The 12823-nt window shown below is 50.0% G+C and overlaps 1 protein-coding gene across 2 annotated transcripts in view; it reads right to left on the bottom strand.

The window, feature by feature from the left end:
- AKR1B1 (aldo-keto reductase family 1, member B1 (aldose reductase)) overlaps window positions 1-12480 on the bottom strand; it is a 17243-nt gene extending 4763 nt beyond the window's left edge. The window contains exons 1-8 of one of the 2 annotated variants that reach the window (XM_010831651.1): window positions 12339-12480; window positions 3985-4152; window positions 3200-3316; window positions 2025-2102; window positions 1591-1713; window positions 1021-1127; window positions 616-697; window positions 4-87 (exon numbers count right to left, since the gene is read on the bottom strand). In XM_010831651.1, coding sequence (XP_010829953.1) covers window positions 4-87; window positions 616-697; window positions 1021-1127; window positions 1591-1713; window positions 2025-2102; window positions 3200-3316; window positions 3985-4152; window positions 12339-12404 — 825 coding nt within the window. In that variant the 5' untranslated portion in view covers window positions 12405-12480. The remainder of the gene's footprint in view (window positions 1-3; window positions 88-615; window positions 698-1020; window positions 1128-1590; window positions 1714-2024; window positions 2103-3199; window positions 3317-3984; window positions 4153-12338) is intronic. The other variant, XM_010831652.1, reaches the window with a different exon arrangement.
- Between the last annotated feature and the right edge of the window lie 343 nt (window positions 12481-12823).

The following is a 12823-nucleotide window of genomic DNA, read 5'->3' as shown; positions in this document are numbered from 1 at the left end:
GACCTGGAAGTTCTCAGCAATGCGTTCAGGTGTCACTGACTTGGGGATCACGATCAGGTTCCTCTGTATGGGGAATCGGATCAGCACCTGTGCAAAGAGACGTCAAGGGCGTACGTCCATCAGGAGCTCTGCACTTTCCACTCGCCCAATCTGACCCCCAGCCCGGCCCACACCCTAAGAGAGAAACCCCAGAACTTCACAGTGAGGAGTCCAGCTCAGGGGTGATGCCTCACACCCTGCAAGGAGGAAGGGAGGCGCTCAGTCCCCCAGCCCAGCTCTCAGCCTCCGTGTCTCTCTGTATGTTACTCCCTGTCTAGGAGCTCCTGCTAGCCTTTGGGAGCACACAGCTGAGCCCTTCTGCAAGCAAAGATGGGCTTTCCTGAACAAGGGCGAGTGTGGACCCTCATAGTAGCCTTCAGAGGTAGCGGGGCAGGTCTGATCATCCCCAGCCCCATATGGTCTTCTAAGGGTCCTCTGTGCCCTTTCTACCACGCTTCAGGACCCAAGCCATACGTCTGGGGAGGGCTGACTGGGCTTGCTCCTCCAGGCTAACGGGAACCACCACAAATGCAGGAAGTTCTGGGAACAGTCACGAGAGCCTGGAAACGGCCGTACCTGGGCTGTGGTTTTATTGTGCTTGTCTGCAATCGCTTTGATCCTGGGGTCCTCCAGTATGGAAGGGTCCTCGGGCTTGGCCCTGGAGATAGACAGCAAGATAGTCTGCGTGAGCGACCACCGTCACCACTGCTCAAGGCAGCCATGACCCTAATCCTAAGGCCCATTGACCTCAGAGGGCAGCCCGCCAGTCTTCTCCTCAGAGCTCAGTTATAAACTTACAACCCTTTGAGCAAAAAAGGAGGCATCCTGCTACTAAAAATGCCAACCAGGAAACCCAACAGGAGGCTCCCAGGAGATCTGCTGATCACCTCGGAAGCACTCTCCTTGATGCTGAATTTTCCTTTTTCAGCCATTTCTAATCTCTGCCAACAGATAAGAGAACATGACCCCATGGAGACTCACCAGGGCCTGTCAGGAGAGCCGAGGGGACTATAGGCAGTCACCACAATGCCTTTGGAGTTGCAGTACTGGATTAACTTCTCCTGAGTGAGGTATGGGTGGCACTCGATCTGCAGATACACACAGGAGGGTTGATGCTGCCCATGGGCACGGGCCACACCGGAAGTCCTCCCTGGCTAAGACCCCTCCCTCCAGACAGAAAGTTATGGGCAACCCGCGTCCCATCTCCTGGCTGGGCGGTGACAACTCTTGCTTCCCAGCTAGTGTTCTTGACATTAAGGATCCTAGTCTTGTTACCATGGCCATGGGCCTCGAGGTTTTTTTCTGGCTTTGGCCATTTATCAACTGTGACAGGTCTGAGGATGTCAATGTCTGCACACAGCTCGTCTCAAGACTCTGAGTCATCACAAAACCCTTTCTCTCCTGCAAGTTTCACTCAGATGTGGCACCGTCTTTTCTGAGCCATAACTCAGGGTGTTATCCACACCAGGTGGTGTGGATAACAAGGAAGTGCTAGCATCAGAGTGTCACAGAACAGTCTCCCATGCACACCAGCTCCCCTGCTGACATTACCTGGTTAACCGCCGGCTTGTATTTTAAGCCAGGTTTGTTTAAGATCTTCTCCACTTGGAGATGGTTGAAGTTGGAGACTCCAATAGCTTTCACCAGCCCTTCGTCCACCAGCTCTTCCATGGCCTAGAAACCAAAGAGGGTCTGCTTGCTGCTGACATGTGCCCAGAAGGACAAGGACCAGAAGCACCTTTTGTACCAGCCAGCTTAACAGGTCATGCCCTTATTATTCAGTGCCAGCAAGTCAGATCTTTGGGAAGACAAGAGGCATCAAGACAAAAGCCAGGATGGCTTTAATGAGGCAGGAAGAGCCACAGCAGTGACAGAATAACAATCATGGTGAAAGAAATGGTGGAGCAGATCATTCACGCCTGGTCCCTTACGAGGAGGCCGGGGAGCCAGCAAGAAAGGGGAGGCCAAGCCAGGGGCCGCCTTACCGTCCAGGTATCCACGAAATCTTTCTCACTGGGAATCACGTTGCCGTCCTCATCCAATGGGAAGAAGTCCTTCCCAGGCTGCAGTAACAATCAAAAACAATCACAGACCTGCAGAGATCTGCTGGGGCAGACGCACTATGGAAAGCAAAGTTCTAAAACAATTACTCTAAGCTGTAACAGCTGTCTGTTTGCAGAGGATAATCAAGGGCAAATTCATATCATTGGGAAAAAGAAATAGCAGACAGCTCCTGAAGCCTCTAGACCCCTTTTCTATCAGATGGGTGGGCACTGACCATTGTGTGGAGATGGACAATTCTTGGTCAGTGAGATGAAGCCTGCCATGGATGCGGGTGTGTGGATAGCAGGGGACCCAGGGCCCATGTTCTGGCTAGACCCAAGCCTACAAAACCACCACCTCGCTGAGCCTTGCCAGCTTATTGTGAAAAAAACAAAGGATGTAAGTCAGGCCCAGATACACCACAGTGCAATAAAATAAGAGCTTCAGGGTAAAACCCACATGCTTTCACACTGGTTGATGAAGCAGAAAACTGAGCCTGTGGCTAGAATGGAGGCTAAGGATGGAATAACTCTAGAGTTCTTTTGTGTCAAGAGGTAGGTTGCCGAGGTTTATCAAGCTTCCACAGGATGTCATGTGTATGGAATACGGGAAAACGCATGCATTAAGTGCAGGGTGCAGGCGTGTGTATATATATGTGTGTGTATGTATGTGTGTGTGCGTGTGTGTATATATATGTGTGTGTGTGTATATGTGTGCGTGTGTGTATGTGTGTGTGCCTGTGTATATATGTGTGTGTGTGTGTATGTGAAGGTGCCTGAAGTGGTGGGGAGTGGTGGCAGCTGATGACGCTGCCTTATGGGCAGGAGTGTCACCTCAGCTGTGTTCACTGTTGCAAAGGTTGAAATTACCCAATTACCAAATAACAAAGAGTGGTGCTCCTCCAACTCTGAAACGTGCACGTGAGCCACCCTTGGTTTGGGTCAGAGGGCTGGGTGGGGCCCGAGGCGGACTTCTAACAAGCTCCAAGGCGAGGCCACTGCTGCTGGTCTAGGGACCGCACCTCGAGTGCAGCGGCAGGGACACACACAGAGGGTCTACCCGCTTGCGACCTGCTAACAGCAGAGGGCGATGCCACTGGAGACCGCTGAGCCCCTACCTTGAAGCCTGTGGGCCAGTGGATGAGGTAGAGGTCCAGGTAGTCCAGCTTCAGGTCGCTGAGCGTCTTCTGGCAGGCACCTTTCACCAGGTCCTTGTCGTGATACGTGCACCACAGCTGAAGCCGGGGAGGGAACATGTCTTAGCCCGCAGGCCGGAAGCCAGATGGCTCGGGGACAGGGGACTCGCTTTCCGCACCCACAACCCACAAACTTCACCGTGATGCTGTCAACGGTGGGGACAGAGATTCTATTGCACACGTGAATCCTACCTTCCCAAAGGAAGGGAGGATAATCAGGTCAAGGAACCCTTTCAGGAGGACCAAACTGAAGGCACAAAATGGAATGGGCAGGTTGGCAAGCCAGCCCCAGGCCCTGAACATAGTTCCCACCAGGCTGGTCTTCGTGGGGCCAGCCTCACCCTCCCACCCGGTATCTCTTGGATACCACCAAGAGAGCTCAATCTGCAGAGGGGAACCAAGTCCTGTCCTCAGAGATAACCCTCTGGAAAGGGGATGCTAACCCATAGCCTCAGCCTCATCAGCAAGGGGCTCCAGCCAACGGGTCCCAGTGGAATGACCATCCAACAGACAGGCGAGCCCTGGAGCCCACATGGCCTTGGGTATGGCCTTGAGTCAACACCTTTGCCCAGGAAGAACTGCCTGCTGGGTGATAACCCTAGCCATGTTCAGAGACCCCAGAGTGTGGTCTTGGCTCCTAAACGGATGCTGCCCTGGATGAACATGGACGAGAACCCTCCCTTAGGCTCCCCTGCAGGGTGGGGTACCTTGCTGACGATGAAGAGGTCCTCACGCTTCACCACTTTCTCCTGCAGCTTTGCCTGGAGGGCCAAACCCACCTCGTTCTCATTCTGGTACACGTGGGCACAGTCAATGTGACGGTACCCAAGGTCGATTGCCACCTTCACAGCCTCCGTCACTTTGCCTGGAGGGGACTGAAAGAAACAGGAAATGGAAGACAAGGGGATAAGACCAAAAATGAAACAAAACACAGTCTGCACAGAAGCCAGGAGGAAGGGAACCCAGGCTTCTCAGCAGCTCTTGTTCCTTCAAGGCCCCCGCAAAGCCAGGCCACCCGAGGTGAGATGCCACAGTGCTTCACTTTAGGAAAATCTGACCACCCTTTACTAGCAGCACAGATCACCTTAACTAGATGGGCCAAAGCCCCTCGCTTCCTTGTTTGTTCAGCATCTGTTGATTTACAAATCACTGTGGTGGTAGAGAAGACTCCTGAGAGTCCCTTGGACTGCAAGGAGATCCAACCAGTCCATCCTAAAGGAAATCAGTCCTGAATATTCATTGGAAGGACTGATGCTAAAGCTGAAGCTCCAATACTTTGACCACCTGATGCAAAGAACTGACTCACTGGAAAAGATCCTGATGCTGGTAAAGATTGAAGGCGGGAGGAGAAGGGGACAACAGAGGATGAAATGCTTGGATGGCATCACCAACTTGATGGACATGAGTTTAAGCAAGCTCTGGGAGTTGGTGATGAACAGAGAAAGCCTGGAGTGCTGCAGTCCATGGAGTCGTAAAGAGTTGGACATGACTGAGCGACTAAAGTGAACTGTATAAACAAAAGCCCCCACTATCTCAATCTATTAGGTTCCTAAGATAATGAGGGAAACCACTGCTTTCAAACAACTCAAAATACTTCAAAATCACTGTTAAATATTCATTCCAATTACTGTTTGGTTCACGAGTTTCGTCAATGAATGCCTATGACTTATTTTATCCTTTTACAGGTGGATTCTGGTATTGGTCATCACTTGTTTTTATGCAGTTTGGGGAGTATCAAAGTCAAAAACGACTGCTGCAGGTTCAAAGGCTTGTGCTCAAATCTCACTGTGCAGGAATCTGCTTTAAGAGGTGGAGGCGGGAGGTGGCCGCTCAAAGGCACTTAGCGGACAGAAAGGAGTTGACAGGAGGGGGAAATGGGATTCATGGAAGACCACCATATGGTTTGTGGTCAGAGCTGCATAAAGACTGAACGCTGCCCCTGCTTGGACCATGTGCGCATCTGGGTGAGCAGGAAGGCACAGAAGCACCCCGCCATCCAGCACCCAGCCTGACTGCGCACACACCATCCGCACGACACTCCTGTTTGGACCAGAGAGGTGGAAAACAAACACATGCATGGGACTGTTGGGTGAATAGGGCGCGTTCCTCCGGAGAGCTGGGGTAGAAAAGAATGAGCAGGGAACTCCCCGGGGGCCGTGAGCAGCTGCAGACATCTGCTGTTTTGATATCAGCTGTTGCGAACAGAGGAAGGCGGAGGAATGCAAGACCGAGCCATGAGCTCGCTCGCCACCATGGAGGGAGCAGGGTGGGCAGACGGGCAATGCTGACCTCGGGTGTGACATCAGACATCTTCAGACGACCTGGCCATCGCCTAGGTCCCCGAAGGACCCAAGCTGTTCCTGCAGTCTTCCCCGCCCTTCACGGTGAGAAGAACAGGGCAGGGAACCTCAGCATAGCCAGAAATGCCACAGCGTCCCTGGGGCCCCCTGTCGCTGATGAGAGCAGGGCACACCCCTTCCCAGGAGAGAGAGCCAGGTGGAATGTGGAGACCCAGGAAGGGGACTCCAGCATGCCATCAACTTTCTTCAGGCTTGAAGGTACCCTGGCTGGACTTTCTCTGTGGGGCCCTGTACTGTGCTGGCCTAGCAGCTCACTGCCCTCAACCCCGGGCAGAGGGCAGGCACCTTTCCGAGGCCTGGCCACGCACTGCATCTGCCACAGTGACTGGTACAGGGCCCGAGATGTAATCCCAGCAGGCCCACAAGATTCCACCTTTGGACTTCAGCTGGCACTCTCAGGACACGGTTTCATTCTGCTGGCGACTCTGTGCGGGGAGCACGTGTGCCAGGAGGTGCTAGACGGAAGTGGGGTTTGAGGGGCAGATGAAGAGTGGAGGAGAGATAGCTCCTGGTCACGTGCTTCATAGCCCTGGATCTGGTACTCCTGACATCCTCTAAGTCAGTGACTCCCCACCCCCCACACATTTTCTTTCCTGCTTAAGATTAAATTGGTTATTTGGTTCCTTGGGACCAAAAGAGTGCCGAGTAGGATAATCAAGGCTGCTGAACAATTGACCCAAAACTGGGAAAAAAAAAAAAAAGTTCTTATGATGCTTGTGTAGATGAGCCAAGGACAGAAATGACCTACAAGAGGTCACCAAGAAGCTGTGGCTCCCTGACCCTTGCCCGGACAGAGAAGACTGATTAGTTGGGAAGCATGTGCTGAGAAGCTGAGTCCAAACTGCTTTCAAAGGACAATGAGGAGCAGAAGCAAGGACTGTTGGGCATTTACAAATTCAATACGTACAAGCTGTGGCAATCCATAAGAGGACTACAGCAAACGGATACTACATGCTGGCTTCCCCTCTCCAGAGACACCTTCGCAGTAATGGGAGGGAAGGCTGTGTGGGGCCTCCAGCCCTGTGTGCAGTGGGGACAACGGCTCTCACCTGTGCTGGGCAGGCCAGGACCAGCCCGGGGACAGGCATGAGGTTACTAGAAGGCTTGTGCCAGGGCAGGTCCTATCACAAATGGAACCTGACCCACGTGGTGTGCAGCGCACAATGGCTCGGAGAGAAAATAACAACAGCTCCCACTTATTATGGATCAGTCTTCACTAGTTTTTAGTATATCACTGAATTGCATCTCCACCACAACCCTGGTTATCTGTGATCTCTGGATTAGGGAACGAAGGTGTGGAGTTTACGAAACTGGCCCGTGATTAAGCAGTGAGAAAGAGACGTCGGGGTTTGAACCCTGGCACCAGGACCTGAGGGCCAGCCTTGGCTCAGAGGTCTGTCCTTGGAGGAAGGGAGACACTGGTCAGGGAGAGGACAAGTCACCCGGGCTTGGAAAACCATCCTCTGAGATGAAAATGTACTGGAATCCACAAACTACGTTCAGTACTAATTACCCAGAACCCTCCCCCGAAGGAGGCTAAACTAACTTTCCTCATCACTAATGAAGCAGCCACTTTAAGATCTGGTGGGGGGCGGGGTAAGGCTCAATAAACTTGGGAATGCCAACACATGATTACACCATCTTCTCACCCCCTGGCCACACTGAAAACTGCAAACACAAGTCAGGGGTCCAGACTGAGACTTTGAAAAGAGGATAAGTCATGAAAATGTTTCTATACATCTAACAGGAAATCCACAGAAAACCAGTAGAGGAAACACCCAAGTTATAAGTAACCAAATTATACAAATCATATAGGCGAAATCATGTTTGAAACTCACTTCTGCCACCAATCTGTCCTGTGACTTGGGCACATCTGCCCATGCCCATCCCCTCAGAACTTAGAGCTCTGAGCTTGAGCAGCAACTGGACAACATTCTAGCTGATGGTACCAAGTGACATCGCTGACACGTCTCTACCCGAGACCCCCCAGTCAGTTCCACAAACTGGGCCTATTTCCTTTTCATGTAACACACCAGGCCAGGCAGTCCCAATTCAAATAATTACTATCCGTGTCTCTCTCTCTCCTCTCCTCTTAAAACCCAATCATCTTCCGCTCTGCATGGAGCTCGTGCTGCTAGTTACCTTAATATCCTTCCCTCTGTTCCCTCTGCAAGTCAGAAACAAACAAACAAACAACAAAAATACTCCAGCTCCAAACTTGGAGAAGGGAATGGCAATCCATTCCAGTATTCTTGCCTGGAGAATTCCATGGACAAAGGAACCTGGCAGGCTACAAAGTCCATCTAAAACAGTATCTCAGACATTGACTCCTTTGTAGTTTTAACATGCAGATGTCTGGAAAGAGAGGACTGTGTTCTTTCTGACTTTTTAAAAATATTTTCTTCAGTTAGCAGGTATCACTTTTGTAATGAAGAGGGGGGATAGGAATAAAGGAAATTTTACTTTGAGGGGAAAAAAACCTGGGTAAGAAGTTTAACAGTGTGCCAATGATAAACTTGGAGCAAAAAATAGGTAACCATAACTTCTGATGTAAACTGATAAAGAAACAGGGCGTCAACCTCTAAGGCCTTGAAAAGTAACACATCAGCAAAACGTTGTCACTGAAAAGCATTGTTTAACCTCTTCTGATTAAACCAGCTTCACTTCAGAGAAGCTCAACCTACATTTAAAAAAAAAAAACTAACCTTACTTTTTAATTATCGGTTTTGTTCAAAATATTAGTGATGTCATGATATGATTTTCTGCTTCTCATTGTATATAAAGCATTTCAACTACATGTATGCTAAACAGACATCTGTGACCTAATTTCTCAAAATGTATTCCAACTTCCAGTTAATTTATTTAGAATCTTCTGGAAAAGAAATTTGCAAACTTCTTCTGTTAAGTGGCCAGACAGAAAATATTTTAGGCCTTGTGGGCCAAACAGTCTCATCACACCTGTTCAACTCTCCTGCTGCAAAAACAATATGTAAAGGAGTGAGATGTGTTCTAATAAAACTTTGCTTATAAAAACGTGCTGCGGTTTACTAACTCCTGGGGGTTGCTGGAAAAGCACACAAAGTAATGGGCATTAGGCAACAGTCCCTGTCTTGATTTGTCCTATTTACAAATAACATTCTCGTTTGCAATTAAGCACCTTAATAACCAAAAGGTGAGACTTCCTTGAGATTCAGTGGTTAAGACTCTGCTCTTCCAATAAAGGGGCACTGGTTCGATCCCTGGTTAGGGAACTAAGATCCCACATGTCATGTGATACAGCCCAAAAGCAGACAAACAGAAACCCTCCCAAAACAAAACAAAATAAAGGTATCCTGATATTGAACGTAAAGATATTCTGGAGACTGAAAGGGTTTATACCCTGCTCCAGTTTAATCAATGGACAATAAGGTCCGGGGAAACCTGAGCAAGCTGGGCCAGCTTGCCTGCCCTGTGCTTACACATGATGCCCGTATCCATCGATTTTGTACCAAGAAGTCTTCAAGTCTGCCACACTCATAAGACTCCAATAGAATAGGCATCTGGGAGAATCCAGAGAATGACAAAGTCTTTCACCTCAACAGAGGTGTTTTTATTGCTTGGTGCAGATAAGCCAACCTCATTTGGCTCATGTTCAATTACGCCCAAATCTACAGTTTAATAATGTAAAACATAATTTCATATGATAAAGAGCAGACTGCCGAAGAAGGATCTTTTTCATTGCCTTATCACATGAAAACAGTCCATTTTGGCTATTTTTTTACACCAAAGCTCACAACCAGGTCTGGCCACAAACACAAACCAACAAGAAAACTGAGATTAACTTTCTCTCCAGCTGTCCTAAATTACACCACTGTCTCCACTTGGTTGTAATGGGGGTGGCCCAGGGCTGGCCCTGCACAGGCAGGACTTATTTAAGTATCTTTGCTCTTGAAGAGCTGCAGGTGGAGGCCTGCAGGGAGATGAAGCAGGTGAACAGAAAGACAAGCTACTGGTTTAGCTCCGACTTTTCTAGCCCAGGATCCCAGGCCGGCAAGAGCTTGGCCTGAGTTCTTTCTCAGCATTTTCTCCTAAAGGAAGTGTTCATCAACCTCAAAGAGGCAAAAACCGGTTTGTTGGGGGCAAAACCAAAAACACTTAGCTTATAAAATGTTCTGTGGCCTGTCAAAGGGTCACAGGACACACACAGATGTACTGTCTATCTGTGATGTTGAATTTTCATTGGGTGGGGGACATTTAGGGGGAAGTGTCTCAAAGGCTCGTGGGTGTGGGCAGAAGACGATGGAAAAGCAGCGGAGAAAACTGTCCTCTACTCCTAGGCTTGGAGTATGTAGGTAAGTTACAATGGCCATTTACCATCAAAAAGTTTCCAGCTAGTTCCACACATTTATCAGCAACAGGACACTGGTCAGCATCAGAAGTAATCTGTTTTAGCCGCTTCCTGGGAATACAATACCCGTGGCTTATTTATTGTCCACTGGGGAAGGCAAGCCTGCCAAGGGGAAATGGCCTCTAAGCCACATGGGCTTGGAGGCATAGGTGTTCTTCCAGTGGACTGAAACCGTCACCTCCAAGGAGAGGAAGGGGGAGTCTGAGGACCTTCAAAGTAACTGACTGGAGACTCCCAGAGCCCTGCCAAGGGTCCGAAGGATACAACAGAGCCACCATGATACGGAAGATGCATGGGAACCAAGAACTGCCCTCACTCCCAGGGCTTCCCCCAGTTCTCACAAAGATAAGCAAATGGTATTTGGGTCACCCCATTTTTGTCCGGCATCTGTGAAAATATATATTTTACACATACAGGGGAAAGGTATCAAACACTATTCATATACTTCTCCTTATAAAGAAGGAACTCTACTCCAAGCCCATACTTAAACCATTTATCTCCCTGTCACCTCCCCTACCATGCCTCTACAAGGTTCCAAACAACTTCAACTCCTCACCCACTGCCCCACATCTGAAATTATCTTACTTCTTCATATTAATTCAACATGTTATCCTCAGGATACCTACCATTTCCAGGCTCTGTGAGCAGTTCTGTAAATAGTTTGTGACCAAGTCAGTCGCTACCCTTACACTCAACGAACTTACTGGAGTGAATGATCTAAACACACCAATTTATAGAGCTATCTTAACTAAATATACATCCTTGGGAGTAGGTTTTAAGAGCTCAACCAAATGATAAAGCCCTAGTTTTAAATCAACTTTTACTCCTTATTTAACCCGAGAGTACTGATTTTGAAACAATGGACCTAAGGTCCCAGTTTTTAAAACCACAAACTTATAAGGCTCAGAGAGGTGGTGGTTTTGTTCCAGAGACACGTGTCTGTCTGTGTGCTGCCTCAGAAATTGTAATTTGCCACTGCCAAGGAAGTGTCTGTTCACATCCATTCCAAGAGAATAACCTGCGACAGACCGAATTTTACTTGGTACAATGGTCATAATTCAATTACACCCTTAGAGCCACCACTGGATTTTTGGAAGGAAACACAAGGCACATATAACTGATTCCTTTGTCCAAGAAATACTTTTCCTGGGAGGCAACTCCAGGACAGTGAACGTTTACAAGATTTCAGCTGCTGATGTTAGGGTACAGATAAATAGCATCTTCTGTCTCTTTCAGACCATTTCAAGGTGCCTTTAATCTCTATAGTCTTTTCTTTCCTTAGTGTGCAAATGGCTAATGCCCAGTCCTGTATTTAAAATTCCTGGAAAACCCGAATCATAGCCGTGGAATGTAATGTACAAAATACCCCAAGATAACTTATAAGCTGTTTAAAATTTGGGGGTTTTGCTTCGGCTTCCGTAACATCACTCGGTGCTCCCCAACTGTCAGATACTCAAGACTACCATTTTTACTCCTAACCTTTTCCTGGGGACGCTGTGAAGAGGTTCCAGAGGTGCCGAGGTTTCAGGAGGCAGTTTTAACTACCGATGCCAGCCCTCAGTTTTGCATGGGCGGGAACCTCCCCTCACCACCCGCACCCGCGCAGATTCCTTCGTCCAGCACAGGACACTCCGAGGGGCACGCCGGCCTCCGGGAGTTCAGCGACCAGCGCGTTTGGAGACACTGTAAATAAAAAGGTCCTAGGCACACTCGTGCCGCCTAATTCAATTACCTGCAGACTCCAGGCTTACCTTGGGATCCTTATTCCTGAGGGAGCAAAGCCGGAAACGGTTAAGGATCAACTATTGCGAAGAAAGACAGAAGGCGAGGGGGCCCGCAGGTGCGGTTAGGCAGGGACGCTGGCGCCCCACGCCCCACGCCTCTTTTTGCTCCATCTCTGGGAACGCCCCTCCTAGACCTTCATCCACCGAGCCACAGCGACGGAGACATGGGAAAATTTCCCTTCGATCGGCGCCCCCTAGTTGCCTTTCCAGCTGAGATCGGATTCCAGCGGATCGCATGCACGAGGAGTTATGGGGTCGGCCACCCGCGAGCCGTTCTCAAGCACCCTTTCCCCACCCCACCGTAAGTCCCCCGGCCCGAGACCGAGGCGAGCGCCCCGCCCGCTTCAGCGCCCGGGCTCCCGAACCTCAGGCCCAGATCCTGCCGGTACCCGACCAGCCCAAGCGTGACTCCCTCGAGGCCTGGTGTTCTCCGCGGGGGGCACTGCTCAGGGTCACTCTCGGTCTCTTCCCGCCCCAGGCCGCGCCAAGCACTTAAGCGAACCCCGGAGCACGGTCGCCAGAGTACTTACCTTCCAGGTGCCCAGCCCCAAGATGGGCATCTTGGCGCCGGTGTAGAGCACGATGTGGTTGGCCATGACTGCTTGAGCTCTGCTGACCGGGATCAGAGAACCGTGCCGAGCAGGCTCAGCGCGGTTCTTTAAATAGCGGGTGAGGCAGGCCGAAGGGGCGGGTATGATGGGTGTCTGGCTCGGCAAGCGCAGCTTCTGATTGGCCGCCCCGGCAATCAGGATGCCGCACGTCTGTTAGCCCGGGGGGCTCTGTGAGGACGTGCCTCCTGCTAGGTCCTAGCGGCTCCGGATTCCTTTTGAGTAGGCGGTTTACCCACGCCCCCAAGCCCCGCAGCGAGCTCCGCCAGCAGCTGTGGCGCGTGGAAACGCGAATGCGTTAGCAAAAGTAACAGAATTCCCATAAATAATAGCCTGGGAAGGAGTTCTGGTTTTTCTCTCTCCTTTTTTTTTTTTTGAGAGCGCAAAAGGATAAGTTTATTGTTCAA

This window comes from Bison bison, unplaced genomic scaffold (genome assembly GCF_000754665.1).
Source record: "Bison bison bison isolate TAMUID 2011002044 unplaced genomic scaffold, Bison_UMD1.0 scf7180017864530, whole genome shotgun sequence".
NCBI lineage: Eukaryota > Metazoa > Chordata > Mammalia > Artiodactyla > Bovidae > Bison > Bison bison.
Note: the sequence above shows the minus strand (reverse complement) of the source record. Positions and strands in the feature narration are given on the sequence as shown.